Source organism: Ursus maritimus, unplaced genomic scaffold, assembly GCF_017311325.1.
Source record: "Ursus maritimus isolate PB19 unplaced genomic scaffold, ASM1731132v1 scaffold_2, whole genome shotgun sequence".
Lineage (NCBI taxonomy): Eukaryota > Metazoa > Chordata > Mammalia > Carnivora > Ursidae > Ursus > Ursus maritimus.
In genome coordinates, this window is record NW_024424452.1 from 94,572,985 (window position 1) to 94,592,192 (window position 19,208).

Genomic DNA, 19,208 nt, shown 5'->3' on the forward strand with positions numbered 1-19,208 from the left:
GTGTGTGTGTGTGTGTGTGTGTGTGTGTGTGTGCGTGTGTGGCGTGTGTGGCGGGGCAGGGGAGAGCGATCACGAGACCTAATCGTACCATCACTCAGACCGGGGAGCAGAGGGAGCAGAGAGCTAGTTTTGAGCAGCTAAGGGGCTGGGGTCGGAAGGCAAGACAAGCAGAGCACTGGAGCCAGGAGTGTTTCGCTGCAGTAGAACCTGGTCTGCCTTTCCTGCTCTGACTAGCTCTCCCCTCCTGCCGGGAGACGGGGGAGGCGAGGGAGGTCCAAGGAGAAAAGCCTCTTCCTGCGCAGTGAAAGGAAGAGGCCTGGGACCTGGGTGACATGCTCCCTGCTACGGACTAGCTTTGCCCAGTGTTCCTACAGCTACCTTAGCGCCCTGGAACTGTGGTGACCTCGGGGCAGATTTATTACAAGCCTTCTGTTCTGCTGGGTTGCTTCAGAGGAGCTGAGGACTACAGAGAAGAAGCCTTAGTCTTGAGGTTCTGGTGCACTGTGCCCAGAGGAGTCTGCTCTGCCCCCCAGCACCTCACTGTGGGAACTACACGGGGTCTGCAGCCTGGGGCTGCCTGTCCCCCTCCTGGGCACGACAGGGGTGCCCACTCTCTAGCTTTTGTTCAGCCCCAACTGCGACAACAGCTGTGACTTGCCCCCTGTCTGGTCCCCCCAGTTCCCCAAATCAGTGCAGGGCTGGGTAGGTTAGAGCCACTGAAAGCACATAAAATACAGATTCCTGGCTGCTCGGTCCTAGCTCCCCAAATCCCAGTGCAGTAGGTCTGGGACCAGGAATCTGTATTAAAAAAAAAAAAAACCAAAAAACAAAAACAAAACTACCTGGGCTAAAATGCTACTAGGGAATTTTTAACTCTCTTGAGTGTGGCAAGGCCATTGTGCATATAGAAGAAAATGCCTTTATTTTTAGGAGATGCAGACAAAAGGATTCCAAGATGACATGTCATGATGTTTGTAACTGTTTACAAATTGTTCAGGGAAGTCAGTGTGTGTGATGTATGTATGTATGTAAAACAAATACAGTGAAATGTTAACAATTGTTGAATTGAGGTGGCGTGTATATTGGCTGTTCACTGTACTATTTTTTCACTTACTTTTTTAAATTTAGATATTTTCGCAGTTGAAAGTTAGAGGGCGACGCTCCCCCAGTGACTCTGATGTTCCTCTACGTTTAGACCTCTGTGGCCAAGCTCCACGAGAGCAGTATGTGTCTGTCTTCTGACAGTCCCACAGCACACGTCCGAGCAGACCGTGAATAAGCACCTGGCAAACCGGGGCATCCTCCCTCCCTCCTTGAGTTTTGGAATTCTTAGCAAATCATTTCTGATTCACGCATGAGTCTTGTCCCTCTCTCCTGCCAAAAACCCCCTCTCTAACCACCCCCGTCTTGGCAAAGGTCCTTGATGGAGGGCCAATGTTCTGATGGCCAGCACCAGCGCCGAGATCTTCCTGTGTGCTCGGAGCCCGACACTTGCCTGGGCAGGGAGAGCTCGGGATCCTCGTCTTGGGGCCAGGCCTGGTTCCTCTGAGTCTACAGTGAGAGTGAGGGCAGCTGTCATTGCCCGAGGTCACAGCCTCCTAGCCAAGGCGGAGGGAGCTAAACTTAGCCCAGAGTTGGCTAAAGGGCAAGCTTGCTTGAATGGACAGCCTACTAACTGCCCCTCACTTCCTGGGGCCCAATTAGCCCAGACTAATTAGCTGGCCAGCTGGGGTCCCGAGGCTATGGAGCCGGTGGCCTGGAGCCGTTGGCAGCCTGCATCAGAGCCTGCGCCCTCCCGGAGGAGAGGCAGGACCGAGCGGACAGTCAGCTCCAGACAGGCTGTCTCTGTTCCTCCAGCCGTGTAATCGTTGTCAAGGGGCAGGCGCAGACACTCCAGAGGCTGGTAGGAGTTTGGACTACGGCGTGACTTTATTTTTCCAACACGGCACTTAAATATAGAGAGGATGGTGGTGGGGACCTGACTCTGGCGTGTGTACCCATCAGTATTCTGGGCCCCAGAAGCCCCTTCTCCTCTGTCTACATCAGACAGTGGGGTGGGCTGACCTGTTCACAGCCGGGGGGGAAATGAAGAAGCTGGAGGAGGCCCAGGAAGGTTCTAGGGCACTGAGTCTCCGCAAGTGCTCTGGAATGCCTCTTTCCTGCTGCTAGGGCAAGAAGCCACAAGTTGTCCCAGATCTAGAGGCCGGGTCCCTGGGGGTGGGCCAGGCGTAGAGCCTAGGGAAAGGGCTGGTATTCCCTGTGGGCCCCAGTGTACGAAACCAAGGTACCTTCCTCTACTCTACCTCCCTAGTCCCTTCAAGCTGCTGAGATGATGTCCCAGCTGCCTTAGTCCCAGCTTGTCAGCTGCTGGCCCAGAACAACTCTTCCCAGGGGCCCCCCCACCCTACAAGCAGCCCTGCCACCCCCATCTCTCAGCCCCAGGACTCACGATCCCAGCACTTCCATGAAGATGAAGGTTTTCCGGATGTTGGTGGTCTGTTTCTTCCAGGAGCTGCAGTCATCTTCTTCCTTTCGACCCATCGCCTCCAGAGTTGAAGCTTTGGGGGATGCTTTGAAGAAGGGGAGAAAGGGTCTGATCAGCTAATGTCTCAGGATGAGAACACATTGCAAAAAGAATCAAAAACACTCACATCTTTCACATGGTAACTAGAACAAAGGATTAGGAGCAAAACCTGGATAATGGGCAAAAATAAGACCGTTCTCTCCACTTGCTATTTAAAATTACTACCACAGGGGCCCCTGGGTGGCTCAGTAGGTTAAGCATCTGCGTTCAACTCAGGTCATGATCTCGGGGTCCTGGGATGGAGTCTCGTGTTGTCCCCCCACCCGGCACCGTGTGTGCTGGCTCTCTATCTCAAAAAAAAAAAAAAAAAAAAAGTCTAAAATTACTGTAACAAATGTGTTGTGTGTCTACTGCCTGCCTATTGTACTTGCCACACACGCTCCGGGAGTCGAGAGTCTGGTAGTGCAAAGTCCACTTTGTACATATGTATTTAAGGGCAATAACACACACGTGTGGATTAATACGCAAATATCCACCTTGCAGGGGGGGTGTCTGAGCTGAGCTGAGGCGTTCCCTGCGTTTCCATGTGACGGTCAAGGTACTGATTCAAACCGCAGAGTCAGCCCGACATCCCTTCTGTTACCATGTGTTGTATCCGTTCTCCCCCCTCCCCAGTCATGCTTCCTCCTACCTCGCTCCTACCTGTTCCGGGCTAAGTGAGAGACTGTTGGATGAACGAGCACTGTTTCCTCCCAAACTCCCACAGCATTAGTACAGTGCTGGAGAAATAGTTATTCATTAAAATCTGAATCGAACCTTGTCCTATCTTTGTATCGGGGTTCCGGAATTGCCATGTTCATTCACCCGAGTCAGCCCCTATCACGCACCAGGTGCCGGCTACGTGCGGATGATGGTCCTGTCCTCCTGGGCCCGGCAGGCTCAAGGGGGCGAGCAACGAGCCAGTCAAGTACCACGCACGCAGTGACAAAGTGTGGGGAAACCGTGAAAGAATAAACCTAAGCTTGTAAGAGGGACAAAAGGAGATGGTCATCTTTTGATAAAGTCACGGGTAGGCCCTAGAGCAGGTCATATTTAAGCTGAGAGTAGAAGAAGTTCGTGAAGGAGCCTGCCAAGCACAGAGTGTGTGTGAGGGAGCATTTTGGCAGAAGGAGTAAAAGACCGGAGGTCAACATGGGGGCAGGGCAGGAACAGAGCCTGAAGGGACAGAAGGGACAGTGTGGCGGGAGCTGGGTGAACTCTGCATGACTCGGGGCGGTGAATGGGCAGGGGAAGGCAGGCAGGAGACAGACCATATAAGGCCTTAGAGACTGGTGGACGCTGGATTTTCTTCTATGTGAAACTGCAAGACACTGAAGGATTTTTAGCAGAGAAATGACACCACTGAAGTTTCAGAGCTCACTCCAGCTGCTCTGCAGAGAACGGGGAGGGGGGAGTAAGAATTGATACATGGAAAACGGGTAGGGGACAGAAGTCCAGGAGAAAATGATGGTGGCTTGGATCATGGCGGTAGTGAGGGCGAGAGGGGGAGGACTCCAGATACATTCCGGGGTTCTGATTATGTACAATACCAGGTGATGTGCCCACGGAGCGGGGAGAGGGGTCTAGGCTGGCTGTCAGTGTTTCTGGTAGGAGTGTCGGGGGGACGGTGCCCTCAGTGAGGCAGTGAATACTTGAGAGAAACAAGTTCTTGGGGGTGGTTGGGTGGTTTGGGGGGAATCTCTGTCCCTCTGGGCACTCTCTGCCCTAGGCCTCTACTACTGGTGGATACTGAGTATCTGGGAAGGGTGGGGGAACACCATTTCTGCCAACACCCTTTCCCCCATTCTCCTTGGGCCTAAGAAGTAGGAAAATATGTCCAAAGGCTGTATCTGTTAGGCAATGCCTCTCCTTCCCCATTTAAAAAAATGCCTGTAGAGTCCATGGAGTCTTCTAGAGGAAGTTTGTGCCTCCACAGTTTAGCATCGGGTAAAGAGCGGAGGTTTGGAGGCCAACCTGAGTTCCAATTCTGACGCTGCTAGTTACCACCTGAATGGCCTTAGGCAAGTTACTGACCTCTTTGAGTCTATTAACTCATCTGTCAAATGGGGACAGAGCCCGCTATGGTCATGGGGCAGGTTAAATGAAATAGTGAACGTAGAGACTTAGCACCTTGTCTCATGTATGCTAAACAGTTGTGATAGAGATAATATTTGGGGGGTACTAAATTGATGTAATCTCCATCTGGAGGACTCATGTCATAAAACAAGTTCTAAGGTATAGAGGGAAACCGCTTCTGCATTCAGACATGAGTGTGAGGCTTAAGCCCCCGTGAATAAGAGGAACATGGCGTGAGTGAGGGCCTTGCTGGAGAGGAACAGGTGTAGACAGACTGACAGTTTTGGTCCGAGTGGATCCTGGGAAGGAGACGGGGGAGATGGGTGTACATATCTTTGCTTTCACCCATCCAGGAATGGGGGAGATTGGTGACACAGATGGGTGGGCTTCTCAGGACCCTGCTGGAGGGGAAGCCATAAGCGTGGGAGGGACTCTGACTGCAGCACATTTAACAGGGCGGGAAGTAATCATGGGGCAGGCCTAGAGGGAGAAGGTGAGTGACCCGCAGGATTCCAGAAGTTCCTCAGGGCCTGTGGGGGGCTGGAAACAGTTTGCTCCAGAACATGACAGCCAACTGTGTTGAACGGTCTCTGTGTTGAGTGGTCTCGTGTTGTCAGCTTGAAACCGACCACAGCGGGAGTACTGACACCACGGACGCAGGCAAATGCTACAATCAGGGCTTCTCCCCCACTCACCCCCTACCTTCAAGAACCAGTCCTTAAACATTTATCATCTCGCTTCTGTCCGAGGCCCTGATGAGGGGACATAGAGCTGCTAGAGGGCCTGTCCCCTGGGGTGCAGAAGAAGAGACAGCTCTGATCAGGGCTTCTCAGGTGGAAGCAAGCGGCTGGGAGCCAGGCCTTTAGTGCAGGGTGTCAGCAGGATGCCCCGCAGGCCGGATGGGACGAGTCACACCTGAGAGGTCAGCATCATCCTCTGGTGAGCTCCCAGACAACCGGGATCTGAGGTCCCTCAGGAATCTGAGGCCGCCGTCTCCCAACTACAACCGAGTCAAGTAAGCACCTTATACCATAAAATACCCCCTTGAAGTAGAGCAAGAGGGGAAGCCATTTCAAGGCTGTGTGTTTCCTGGAAGAAACTGACTTAGCTAAATGAGACGCCGCGGAACCTGAGACGCTATAATGAACAAGTTCAAATTCAAAGTTTCCCACTTCCCTTTTTGCTGCCTGGTGACGGTGGGAGTTCACGAGAAAGGTTTTATAGGAAACAAAGCAGCTACATTTTCTTTGTTCACTTCAGTATCGTGTGCAAACTTGCAGCCTCGCTGTGTACCAATCGGTGGCTGGTATTATGAAAAACGCATGTGAGAAACGTTATAAATTCCTTAGCATTCGGTACGTTCCAATGCAGATCTGGTGGTTTGCGCTTGTATCTTCAGGCCCGTTCGTGGAATTTGCTCCTCTGGGAGGCTGGCAACCCAGAGGGACACAGCAGTTCAGCCACTGGGCACAGGAGGACTCGTCAGCAATTCAGGGGTGGCCTGACCCTTGATTCGGAGGGCATGGTCCACAAGGCAGAGACAAATGAACCCTGACTGGCAGACTGCTTTGGAGAAGATGAAATATTAGAATCGAGGGCTATCTTTAGCCAGATACCGTTCTGCAGATTCTTAGCCCCAGATCTGGCAGCTTCTACTTATCAGAGTGGTTGGCATCTGGGCTTGGACCAAGTGCTTCTTAGCGCATACACTGCAGCTGGAAGTCTTAAAGAATGTACGGGCTGGGGGCATGGGGGTGGACATTAAAAGGAGTCAAATCAACAGGGTCAGTCTTTGTCCCACTGTCTCTCCCACTCTGTCTCTCTCCCCTCTACAGACCAGCAGGGCTGCCCCTGTGGCTTTTCCAGGTTAAGGACCCAATCAAGAATCTTCTTTCCAGCTCAGGGACCATCAGCGGGGCGTTCATCACTCCCCCTGCTGGAGCCCCATGGAATGACGGCCTGCTCTCCGGGAGGCACGACCACCTCATTAGCAGATCGGTACTCAGTGTTCTTTCTCCCCATCTCTCTTAAATAGCTTAAAAACATAGTATTCTTAGCTAAGCTAGGCTATAAGAAAACATCTTTCCCGCCCACCCCTCCTCCCATACACTCAATCCTAACAATTTAGCTCTATCTTCAGAGCAATGTGGAGAACCCGGGGCCTGGATCTGAAACCCCCAGTCACTCCTGCTCCTCCCTGACCTCAGTGAGGTCCCCAGGCCCTGCGCCCAGCACGGTGGAGATCTAACCATGGGCTCTCAGAGGGGCGGCCCACAGTCTTTCTGTAACCCACTTCTTTCCGTTGAAGTCCTCCCCCTTCCCCCTGACTCCTATAATCTACGTTCTTTCAGAGGAAAAGAAAACACATTCTGAGAAGCTTGCAGCCCAGAGATTGCTGTCATTTGTTCCCAAAATACTCCCACCTCTCTCTTTCCGGCAGTCACTTCCCCTGGGCTTCAAAGTTCGGGAAGAGCCGAGTTACTGCTGATCTCCTAGGGGTAGCTCGGGAGACACCGTGGGTGTTGGCATCCGTGACCTCCACTTCCCAACAGGGCAAAACCCTCGAGGATATTCTGCAGAAATGACTCCCGGCCAAGGAAATGACCGTATTCAGGGGGCATCTTTGAGTTGTGGAGATAACACTCCTTCATTCCCCACTGGACTAAATGTGGTTATTTCGCAAATGACTGTGCACGTTGCTCATTGCTCGGGGCCAAAGCCCTTCAGAGGTCAGTTGTAGATCGATGGTGGATGTGTGAGCCTCGCTCCCCTGACTGTGAGAGCTGCAGGCACCCCGTGTTACTCCCCGGCAATCCCTCGTCCTCGTGCCTAGTTCTGAGCCCGGCATACACTGAGGGTCCTGCCCTCCTGTGTTCAATGATTCAGTGAGGAGGAGAGCCCAGGGGCGAGGGCGGGTTGATCAGAGAGCTGAATTTAAAATAGGTACAGGGTGGGAGAATGGATTCTTTACCTTGCTCTAGAGAGGGACCTCTAGCAAGAAGACCTGTATCCTGGGAAGGGAAGACCTTGGGGCCTCCTCTCTAAAGATCTCAAGGTCAGGCTCTGTTTAGAACACCGCAACAGCACCGGGCAGAATGGCCGCAGAGAGCCCAACCGCCCGGGCTCCACCGCCAACAGCGCCCCTCAGGGCCTGGGCCCGGTTCTTGGTCAGCAGGACTTCCCTGGGACACTCGAAGAAGCCTTCCCCGACCATTCCATCCGGAGTCAGTCCCTCCACCCACCCAAAGGTACTCTATCATGTGAGCCCGCTCCTTGCTTCCGTACGACCTGTGACAATCTGAAATTCTCTTGCTTATTTGTTTGAGGTCGTGACCTCAGGAGAAAGTAACTCCAGGTGGACCAAACCTTGCCCGTCCCCTTGTCTCCCTTGGCCTAGTGCAGCGCCTGGCTCCGAGGCAGTACTCAGTCATAGATTTCGGGGTGGTCTTCCTGCTCTGTTGGGGGACAGTTCCACAGCTGGGGAGGAGACTGGAGAGGGAAAAGTTCTTTCTAAAGGGCAGGCCATGCAGCCCTGGGGCGGATGCCACCTCTGAGCGCCGCCCTTTCTGTGCTTCTGGGGACAGACTGTGTGACCCGCAGCGGCATCCAGCCTGGCTCCTTATGAGGTGCTGCTGAGAGATGCTTGGCCCGTGAGCCCAGGACGCAGGTGCCCTCCCCATGCTTCTTCCATGGAGGATCCCTGTCATTCTGTCCTTCCCAGGCTCCACCTGGTGACAGGGGCAGCACCAGCAAGAGACAGAACTCTAAGGCAGAGAAGGATTACCTTCAATGGCCTCCTCACTGCCATCACCATTCCCCAAAGATGCCAGGTCACCTCATGACCTCACGCTGCCCTGGACCCTCTCTCTGGCCCCTCACTCTGCCCACCCTACTCTACAGAGCCTCCTTATGAAAACTTTCCTCTGCGGAGTCCCAGCTGCTCTGAGATGCTTATTAAATGAATCAGCTGGACTAACAGTTTAAAAGTCACCCCTCCTGATAATACATTCCAAAGTCTTGGGCGCACCATGTTTTAATCCATCCATTCCATTCCATTCCATTCCATTCCATTCCATTCAATGCAATGCAATTCAGTGTGTGTTTCCCAAACCCACAGCAGGGTTCCTAAACTGGACAGGAACAACCCAGAGGAGATGGTGAGAAGGAGAAAATCTTGGAATACCACCTCTGCAGCCTTCAACCCACAGATAATGGCTCTCGACCTTACCCATAGCCACAGTGCCTTTGTTAATGCTCTCACTTGGCGCTTGTGGGCAAGCAGGTATAAATCACTCCGGGCGCAGTGAGCAGGCCTCCGAGCCTTGCTGAGGGACCTCAACAGAACCAGCCCACCCTAAGATTGCTTTATGATCAGCTTCCAGGGTTTTCCATTTCTTGGGAGTGTGACTCAGAAAGGCTTGTGGGTCTTGGGAGGGACGTTATCAGTTGGATCATCTTTCATAAGAATGCTCTCTGCCTCTAGGCTGGGGCTCACGGAGTCATGGCAATATACAAATCACTTGGTTATAAGGGGCTAAAAGGCTAACACTGGGATGTTTTGTTGCCCTGACCTCCAGCTTCCTGGACTTTGGCCCACATTGGACTCTGCGTCATCCTTTGGATTGAGAGGGACATTAGAAAGAGCTCAAACTCTCATTCTGGTTTTGATTTGGTACCGAGGAGCTGTGCAGCCCCAGGCAGATCCCTGTACATCTCTGGGCTTCCACATTTCTCCTTAGTGAAAAGAGGAGATTGGAATAGATTAAGGTGCCTTGAAGTTTGTTTTTCAGACTATGAGTCCCAGAAGACTCTCCGTGTGCAAAGTGGATTTGCTGTTCCTTCTTAGAGATTCACGATCCACATGAGCTTATTAAAGACACTTGGGTAACGCTGTTTAACTGGGCATCTCCCAAACTTACTGGCTTGTGAAACTCTTTCCTTGTGTAACACCTACTAGCATCCCAGAGCCTACTTGGGAAAACAGGGAGACTGGCCATCTCTGACACTCGGTGATTCTCCATGTGTTTGAGCAACATAGAAATTTCCAGCAACCTGCTGCCCTCAGTCACAGCACCGCTCTCCTCATGGTGTCAGAGGCATGTAGCTGGGCCTGTGTGAGCTGTCATGACCCATTCCCAGCTCATGGGCTGTAGCCCAAGCCCAGGCCCTGGATCTTAAAGCCTCCTGGAGACTTCTGGCTGGACAGAGCCTCCAAGGAATATGGACTCCCTCCCCAGCACCCCCACTAGGCCAGCGTCTCAAAGGCCAACCCCGCATGCCAGTTTCTGTTCACAACATCACTGAAGAAGGACGTTCTACCAACGCTTCCTGCTGTTTATTTCAGGCTCAAACCCACATTTAAGTTGAAGCAAATCCCTCCTGCTGCAGTGACAAGCCAGAATTCACATGTTGCTGAAAACTTATTGTGTGCTTCTTATAACAGAAATGAAGAAAAGCCTTTAGGGCTTCATTTAGTGGCTGAGGGGTCAACACAAAGAGTCCCTGGAGAGAGCAGGGTGTGCCACAGATTCCTGATGTGCTCTTAACCCCAGGGGGCCTCAGTGTCCTCCTCTGCTGAATGGGAATAAGGATCCCTGCTCTATTCCCCACCCCACCCCCCCGCATTCCTGGGGCATCAGGGGGCACAGAATCACTCTGCAACCACTATCATGCTATGCAGTGGGTCCACATTCCAGGCACATGATTAAATAAACACCAGGCACTGGGGAGGAAGAGAGGGAAACAAATAAGACTTTAAATAGATGTGAACACGCAACAGGAGACGTGAAGCCACTGTCCCCTAACCCGTCTCAGCTCCTAAGTACGCCTCACAGTGTGCGCCTCTCATCTCACTGTGATTTTAAAATGTTTAAAACTATCTAATTCTTCATACACCACGGTCTTGAAATGCAAACCGACTGCTTCATCTGGTACTGACCCCAGAGGAGAGAGCTCTGCCGCCACACTGGGAAACACTGCCCGCCCCGGGTTTCTTCATGGGCATCATGCTGGTCTCCCTGGGGCATCCTCCTAAGGAGTTTTCAAGGGTAATAGTGTTGACTGCGTGCCTGCCACACGCGGCCCTTAAGCCGGACCGTGCAAGCGGTGCCTCCTTTGTGCAGGTGCTGGGCTCCTTACTCAAAGTGCCCGGCCAGGCACGCTTCTCCCGGGGAGGGGTGCAGAAGGCGGGCTGCGCGCAAGATGGCTTTGACGGGAAGCCCTGCGTGACCAGCCCTGACTCCCCGGGGACGCGGGCCTGCCGGCGCGAGTGCACCGGCTTGCGCCCCCGCCCTCCAGGCGGTGACCGCGGGGACGCGCCTGCGGTTGTAGCGGCGCGCGCGGGTGGCCGCTCCCGTCTCATTCATGCTGCAGCTCATCCACCTGCCGGCCCCGCACCGCACGCGCATGCGAGTTAGTTATTTCTGGCCGTGAGCGCGCTTGTAAGCGAGGGGGAGGGAGCCCGGCGCCGCTCTCCGCGGCCCGCGGCCATCTCTCCCGTCCCGTCCCGTCCCGTCCGGCCCCACGTGCTCCCAGGCCTCGCGGGGTGCGGGCTGAGCGCTGGGCGCGGCACCTTGCCGGGCACTTCACCTGCATCACCTCCCCTCGTGCCTCACTGCCGCCTTTGGGGGAGGTCGGTGTCATGAAGCCCATTTCACAGCTGCGGTACTGATGGGTAGAAATGTTAAGAAAAATGCCCCAAATCAGATAGTAAATGGCAGAGCCGGACTGAGAACCCCAGTCTATCGGAGCCACCACAAAACCTGTTGCCTCTCTCCTGGAGGCGATTATCCGATTTCGCTTACCTTGCCTCATCCTTAGGATGCTTTCATGCAACCCCAGCACCTGACCGAGTCCCCCCGGAACACGTGACTTGGATGCTCTGAGAAAGACACCGAGGCCAGGCCGTCTACTGCCTCTCCTGGCCCCAGCTCAAAACCTTCTGTCACTCAGACTTCAGGCTTCTTTCCCAAAGTTTTGCTCCGTCTTTCTCAAGAGTGCTCTTAATACACACCCGCAGCCCCCCATCCCCCTCAACACACTGTAGCTATCTGTAGTATCATGGAAAGGTCACTGATGATGTAAGAAATTCTGGGTTCAAATGCTACTAGATAGCACCGATATCCAGCTTTGCAGCCCTAGGCAAGCCTCTCTTGAGTCTCAGTGGTCTCTCATCCATGCAAAGGGAGAAATACCATTCGCCCCACCAGCTCGGTGGGCTTGTCCTAAAGATAACTGATTAAAGGCACATTATAAACTGTAAAGTGTGCTCCCCAGATCAAGTATTACTAAGCACTTTGTGTTATGGCCTATTGGATCTCATCTTTGGTCCTGGTTAAGCCTGGGTCAAAAGCACTGCCAGGGGCCGGGCTGTTTCCAGCCTCTGCTCTGGGAAAGATCATCTCTTTCCTTCCCCAGGAGAAACCTGCTTGACTCTTTGACCCTTCTCAGAGATTTTCCTCATGATCCATTTAGCCGGCTCCAGAGCGAGCCACTGGCCAGCCATGCACTACAGCCAGACCAGCACGAGCCCTGGCAGCTGCCTCCTCCGGGAGCCTCGGGGTTAATGCTTGTGCGTCAAAGTTACGTGGAGAGAAGGGGCCACAGTGCAGATGGGGGTGGTGGAGAATCCAGACCTCCTTTTAACATCTTTACCTGCCAGCCCAACTGGGGAAGTTTAAAGACAGAAGGGAGCCGGATGCACCCCTGGGGAAGGTGAAGGAGGCGGTCTTGTGACCGACAGCAATGAGTTCTGCATCCTAACGCAGCCCAGGCGGGACGTGGAGCTGGAGCCTGTCCATGGACCCTGTCCATGGACCCTGCCGGGAGGGACTGAGGCTGGTCCGCTCTCCTGGGGCTTGCAGAGCCACAGGCTGTTTACCAACTGCCTTTTTGCCCACTGGCTCTCTTACTGCTCCCAACAACCCCCGCAGGTAGGCAGAAGGGCACTGCTCCTTGCCAGATGGGGTCAGAGAGGTTAAGAGATGAAGGATAGGCAGGAGGCAGGGGTGTGGGCCTGCTGAGGTACCGGCACTCTGTAGCTGGACAGCCCCTCCCAGCCCCGGAGCCCTGAGGATTGCCCCTAGAATGCAGCCTGCGGGCAGGCATTGCAGGAGGGACATATCCTGATATTTTGCTCCCCTTTCCCTGCTCAGAAGTGCAAACATTTCCCACTCACGCCAACCCTGAAGTGACGGCAGATGGCTCTGCATGGAGATGCCACCTGGGCCCCCATTCAGACTTATTTTCCAAGGCGGCTACAACTTACCCTTGATAGCACAAGAGTCAGGCAAGACAGGAAATGGGGCTGAAATGAGTAAAATACCCAAGCTGCTTGCAAAAGTGGCTCTTCACACACATTTCTAGGTGCTGCCTGCCTCCCACTAAGCCAGGAAACCTCCCCAAACCAAGAAAAGAATCAGACTCATCTTACCCGGAGACTCGGAGGAATGGTGCTTCTGGTGCCCCTACTCCAGCTCCTACAGGTCTGTGAGGATTAGCTGCTCAAGCGCCTTAACAATAACCCGAATTAAAGGGGAGGAATGCAGGGGTTTTCTTTCCCAGGACCGTAACCAGGCAGTCTTAAAGGGGAGGAAAAGTAGCTATGGTGGCTGGCATCTCCTGCCTTTTCTCTGCTGTGCCTTCCCTCCCTCCGAGCAGCATTGAGTCTGATCCAGAAAATTGCTTTTGGAAAGGGCCCTTTTATGCCTTGTGTGTGTGTGTGTGTGTGTGTGTGTGTGTGTGTGTGTAATTGTGTTTGCACTGATGTGTGTAATGGAAAGAGAGGGAGGAAGAATAAAAAGCAAAAATAAAGCTTTATACTACAAGTTTCCATTGGCCTGAATGGGGTGGTAACAGAAAATCTGAGAAGCTTTTTAGGACTGCCTGCCTCAGTTTCTCTTTTAACCACTCAGTTGCTGGAGTGTGTTGTTTACAAACGCCTTCCCGGGGAATAGGATATCTACATTGGTTGAAAAGTAGGGATTGAAGACGCCTCCGTGTCTAGTTTACTCTTATAGAATGGGAAGAGAAGCAGGGGGACCCTCTGTTGGGTAGTTCCTCCCCTCATCTCTGCTATGTCTCCTCCCCCTGTTTCTAGAAGCATAGCATCCTGATTCCAAAATCTACCATCCTCTTTTCAGTCCTCACCCATTAGACCTGAGGAGATGACTCCCCTTCTTCTGGAAACTCCTGCTCACTCTGCTCCCCTATACTCACCTCTCCATCCTGCCCTTGGGCTGTTCCTTCAGTGTAGGTTCCTTGAACTTCTGTCTTCTGCCCCTTGCTGTCTCTTTCCCTCCTCTTTCCTTAATCTCAACATCCACGCACAGGGTCTGTTACCCTCATCATGTGAATGTCCCAAATCAACACCCCTGTCTGGATTGTCGACCTTAACCTTACCATCCACACATCCACTTCCATCCACAAACAATCCTGAACATGTAATAGCTTCCTTCAAACCACTCTTCTCCCGTATCCCCAGCTAGGCTGCAGAGCTACCGTCTTCCCAAACACTCCAGTTAGAGAGCCAGGCACTTTTCTTTGGTTGTGTTGTCTCTTTCATTGCCTTCCAAATCCAATCAGCTGTTATGCACTTTCAGCTGTTTCCTTGAGTTAGCTTTTATATTGTGCCTTTTCAATTTTTAAAGAATCATTTGTGTCTTTTGAATAAATAGCACATTCACATGGGCCAGAAATCAGAACCAGATGGGAAGACATACACTGAAGTGTCTCACCCCACTCTCACCCACCTGCACTTCTCCTCCATCCCCTCCCCCCCCGCCCTGCCCTCTATATGTGGCCACTCTTATTAGCTTCTTGTGTACCCCTCCAGTATTGCCTGTGGATGCAAGGAAAAGAATAGGTATAGATACATAGATAGATATAGCTATCGATCAATATATATGGATATTCCCTGCCATCCTTTTTTACACAAAAGGCAGTCAGTAAATGCTGCCTCTTCTATAGTTTCATCTCTACAATTTAATTCAGGCCCTCCTTCTCCTCTCTCTGATACTATTGTGATAGTCTGGGCTCTAATTGGTCCCTGGGTGAGGTGGTCCATTGGGATAGCTAAAAGCAGCTCTGGAGAAGTCTTCTAGGTTAGACCCCTGGATGACTGGAGGTGTGGCCTTGGACAAGTGACTTAACTTCTTTGTGCCTCATTTTCCCCATCTGTGAAATGGGATAATTCCTGAACTTATTTCATACACCAGCAGGGTGGAGTGAGACCAATGACTAGCATATGGTAGGCAGTCAATATTACAGTTTTTTTTCCCCTCCAATCCAGCTTCCGTTCTTGCTAGAATTATCTCAATAAAACATATGGATTGCTTTCACCTCAAAAAAAGATCTATTACCCACAGAATAAAGGCCAAACACCTTAGCCAATCATTGGAGGCATTCCAGGATCTGGCACAAAACTATCCCCTCTCCCCTGAACCCCTTCACTGGGACTCCACTGGAACCGACACTCCAGCCATACCATACGACACTGATTCCTAACACGCCACTTTTCTCAAAGTTCCTGACCTTCACTTGTGCTGGTCTACCAATACAGAATGCCCTTTCCTCATTCTCTGCCTGGGGAAATGCCACAGCTCTGAAAAATCCTCATCAAATACTATCTCATCCATGAACCTTCCATGATTTCCCGACTTCCTCACAACTAGTCACTCCTTCCTCCACGCCGTTCCCAAAACTCTTTGTCTACAGCTCTCCTTGGTTCTTTATCTTTTTCTGTCTTGAATTTTAGCCTGTGTTTCCACTGCTTAGATTCCCTGGGTCCAGCATCCCTGACTAGCAGTCACCCTCCTCCTGTTTGAACACTAGAACTGGGGAGTTTATCGCAGCCTGAGACAGTCAAGTGGTGGCCACAGCATCAACATGTGTTAGAAAGTTTATCTCCATAGGGAGCTGAACGCCGCCAGCACACACGTACGTGCACTCGTTTCTTAAATGTTTATCAACACTGACTGCGTACTAGGTACTGGGGACACAAAACCAGACGCAGACTCTACAGTCATAGAACTGCTGTCCAAGCCCATAAATCAGCCAAGTCTATGATCTGTAACGTGCTCTGATACAAGTTTGAATTGGACAAGGAGCTGCCTGTCAGCACCAGCCCCCTGGAACCCTCCCCCGCCCCTGCCCCTTTCCTTCCATCCACCTGCATCGTGCTGGCCTTGGTGAGCCACTGAGCCAGGGATGACTTCTCGGCTGTGGAAACAGAAATAAATTCCATGTTGGGTGCTACTGGAGAAAGTGTTACCTTTATGCTGAGTTCAAAGGCAGATGCCCTCACAGGTACTGATCAGGCCATATGCTGGACATTGGGGGTGGGGGGCAGGGGCAGAGCGTCCATTGCTGGAGCAGTAGCACAGGTGACTAGGGAAGTGGGCGGGCATTTGGGAATGTGTCCTGGGTAGGTGGAACGAGCTTTTGGCACGAGAACACAAGCTCACGTGTGCATAAACACCCGCACGCGCACTTGTGCTTTGAGGCACGCATGCGCACTTGTGCGTATACGCACGCAATGCGCGCATTCACAATTGCGTGTGGGGTTTTGCCTGGTTCGGATTTTTAATGGCCTTATTGCTATGATTTCTCCAATCAGCAAGTCAATCGAATATGTATTCAACGTCAACTATGTGCCCAGTAGAGGACGCAAGACACAGAAAGCAAGCGGAGATGAATCAATAGATCAGGTACTAATAACCCACATCGTCACCAGAGATGGGGCTGTGGCAGGAAAGCTGTGGGTTGGAGGCATCAGAAAAAGTTTCATGGAAGTCAGCCTGGGCCTTCAGGGTGATCTAGGACCAGATTTAGGAGGTGGGTGAGGTGGGTTTAGGGGAAACACAGAGGCTGGGATAGCTAAGATGCATGCGGGAGGAGAGGAGGCGGCCCTGCCGTGAGGTGGGGGACAGGGCTGGCCCAGCGGGGTTTGGAGCAGCCTGGCTGAGGGCGTTGGACTGGGCTGTGAAGGCAGGAGAGGCGCTGCGGGTTCTCCTGCAGCGGTGTTTGTGGGAAAGCAACGGCGGAGTGCCTAATGAGGGGAGAAGTTAGAGACTACAATGTCAGCAGGGAGACTCTGCTGACAGAGACCTCAGGGGATGAAGGTCTGAAGTAAGGGGGTACAGGAGAGGAGAAGGAAGGCCCATGCCCATCAGGGAGCATCCTTCTCTCACCTAAAGTCACCTGTGCATCCAAGCCTGTCACAGGTGAGGTTGGCAAAGGGAGAGGTGGCCAGGTGTACTCACTGGGTGCTCACCTCCACCGCTCCCATGTGGTCATGCCTACCCCCAACTGGACAAAATAAGGGGTCCTCTTATGGTTTGGGATAAGGAGGAGACAAGGGAGGTGTGCTCATGAGAACAAAACAGTCTTTCTCTTTCGAAGAGCGCTGGTCTGCATTGTCTTTTATGTTTGATTAGATCTCTAGATTGAGCTTTTTGGAGAGCCACCTGACGATAATGAGGTGCCAAGGTGGAAAAAGGGAGGGAGAGTGTTGTCTGTGCATCCATCCATCCATCCATCCATCCATCCATCCTTCCATCCATAAAACAAGTATTTATGAAGCACTACTCTGTTTGCGGCAATAGGCTAGGCTCTAAACATAGAGTAATAAATAAGATAAACACAGTTTCTTCCTGAATGAGTCTTGCATTCTAGCTGTGAAGTCAGATTTTAAACAAATATGGATAATTACAATTGTGATAAGTACTATGAATAGTTTAGGGCACCGTGTGTTAGGGGACCTTAGGCAGCCCTGAGAAAGTGACTTTCAAACTGGCATCAGAAGCAAGAAGAACTAGCTACGTGAAAAGTTAAAGAAACACAAGAACAGAATATGTAAAGACCCTGGGGTAGAAAGGAGCCATACCTATTGGAGAGACAGAAGTGCGTTGTCACTGGGCAGTAAGACCAAGAGGGAGAGAAGTCCTGAATTCAGCTGGTGGAGCAGGTAAAGAAACAAATCGTGCAAGGCCTTGAAAGTATGATAAGCTGGGCCACCAATGAACAAACACCACTTATTTCATAACACACTTCCAATCGGAAGTTGGATAAGAGAGAATGGAACAGGCACAGAAAGTGGGTGCGAGAGGGAGGAAATGGAAATTATAGGACAGTAGAGACAGGCGGGCACACAGGCATGAATCAGTGTAATACTTGCTACTTTAGTGTTTATTTGTTTTAAAAATAAGACACCAGATTTCTAGTACTTCCAGGAATAGACACCACTACGTCTTAGTCTACATTGTTCCTGCAGCCTGCAGTGTGCTCATCTTTTGGTTTGAGCAGGACCTTTAAGAAGTGTCCTCCCCTGATCACTCTTCCCTGGGTCCACCGGCAAAATGGATGACCCTCTCTGTTCTCCCAGCACTCATTTCTGCAACAGCACGCCCCCTGCTCCCCTGGCTGGAAATTGGTCTGCCACACGTCAAGGTTGACCATTAGTGATGAGCTCTCTAAGCTTAGAAACCATGCTTCCGTGACCTCTATGCTCTCACATCACCTGGCAGAAAGCATGCTCCCCAGATGTCTGAAAAATCGAAGGGCAGAATAAAACCTAAAAGAAAAGTTTTCTGCTGCGTCCTGAGTTTGACACTCTTCGTAGCAGGAGGAGGAGTTCAGTGCATCCGTAACGGGTTTACCATGGGCTGCCCTGCACACGTGCAGGATCCAAAAGAATATATTAAACAGTCATTTCTTCTGATTTGTGCTGCAGCTTCCAGTTTCTTTAGAGGGTGCGGAGCATTGGGTGGCAGGGATGGGCTAGTCAGTCAGGACCCCTGGCTACTTCCTCATGACCCCTCCACCTAGGGAGGAAGTTATCAGCTCATTCCACCTGGATCTCTTTGGTCTCCTCTTTCCCATAGCTCCTTCATCCTATATACCCTGTCCTTAGTTCTTTCTGTCCTTCTCTTCAGCCCCTGTCAAGGTTCAGCAAACATTCAGCTGTATCTAGCTCTACCCTGGGGGTGGGGGGGGTGGCCTTGGATCGTGCAGGTGGGATGTCTACAAGGTGAGTAAGTTTTCACCCACTCCCCTCCCCATGTGTTTGCTAGGTGTCTCTGTGCTAAAGAATCTATCGCCTCCAGTGCCTTGAGTCGCATTCCCAAATGAACACAGCCTTGGTATGTGCCATGTTCCAGGAATAAATAGGGTATAGGACAAAGCCCATCACCCTGGGCTTCAGATTTTTGGCTGATGACCTCATCAGTTCCCATGTGAGAACCTGGTTCTGGTCCCTGGCAGAGATTGTAGAACCTTTCTCTTCTGCGTCCATCATTATTTGCATGTATTTCTCTATCCACAGCTGGCGGAATCAGTCATGACTCTCCATGGTCACCAGCATGTGACCTTGAAAGACAGTAGGGGCGGGAGGGGGTCAAGTGCAGTGAGTGGGTAGTCATGAGTATCACTTGCCTCATCCAAACTTTTATCAAGGCTACTTACAAAGTACCTGATTGTCCAATTTGATTTTAATTTCCTTTTTCTGTTTCTTCCTAAGCCTCCACGGAATAAACAAATAACAAAAGAAATGGAGTACAAAGGGAAATTATGA

The 19,208-nt window shown here is 51.7% G+C and overlaps 1 protein-coding gene across 1 annotated transcript in view; it reads right to left on the reverse strand.

The window, feature by feature from the left end:
• Window positions 1–11,522, reverse strand: part of CAMK1G (calcium/calmodulin dependent protein kinase IG) — a 27,992-nt gene extending 16,470 nt beyond the window's left edge. Inside the window, exons 1-2 of the mRNA XM_040636387.1 lie at window positions 11,443–11,522; window positions 2,450–2,570 (exon numbers count right to left, since the gene is read on the reverse strand). Of these exons, the coding sequence (XP_040492321.1) occupies window positions 2,450–2,570; window positions 11,443–11,452 (131 nt within the window). The 5' untranslated portion in view covers window positions 11,453–11,522. The remainder of the gene's footprint in view (window positions 1–2,449; window positions 2,571–11,442) is intronic.
• Window positions 11,523–19,208: the final 7,686 nt, after the last annotated feature.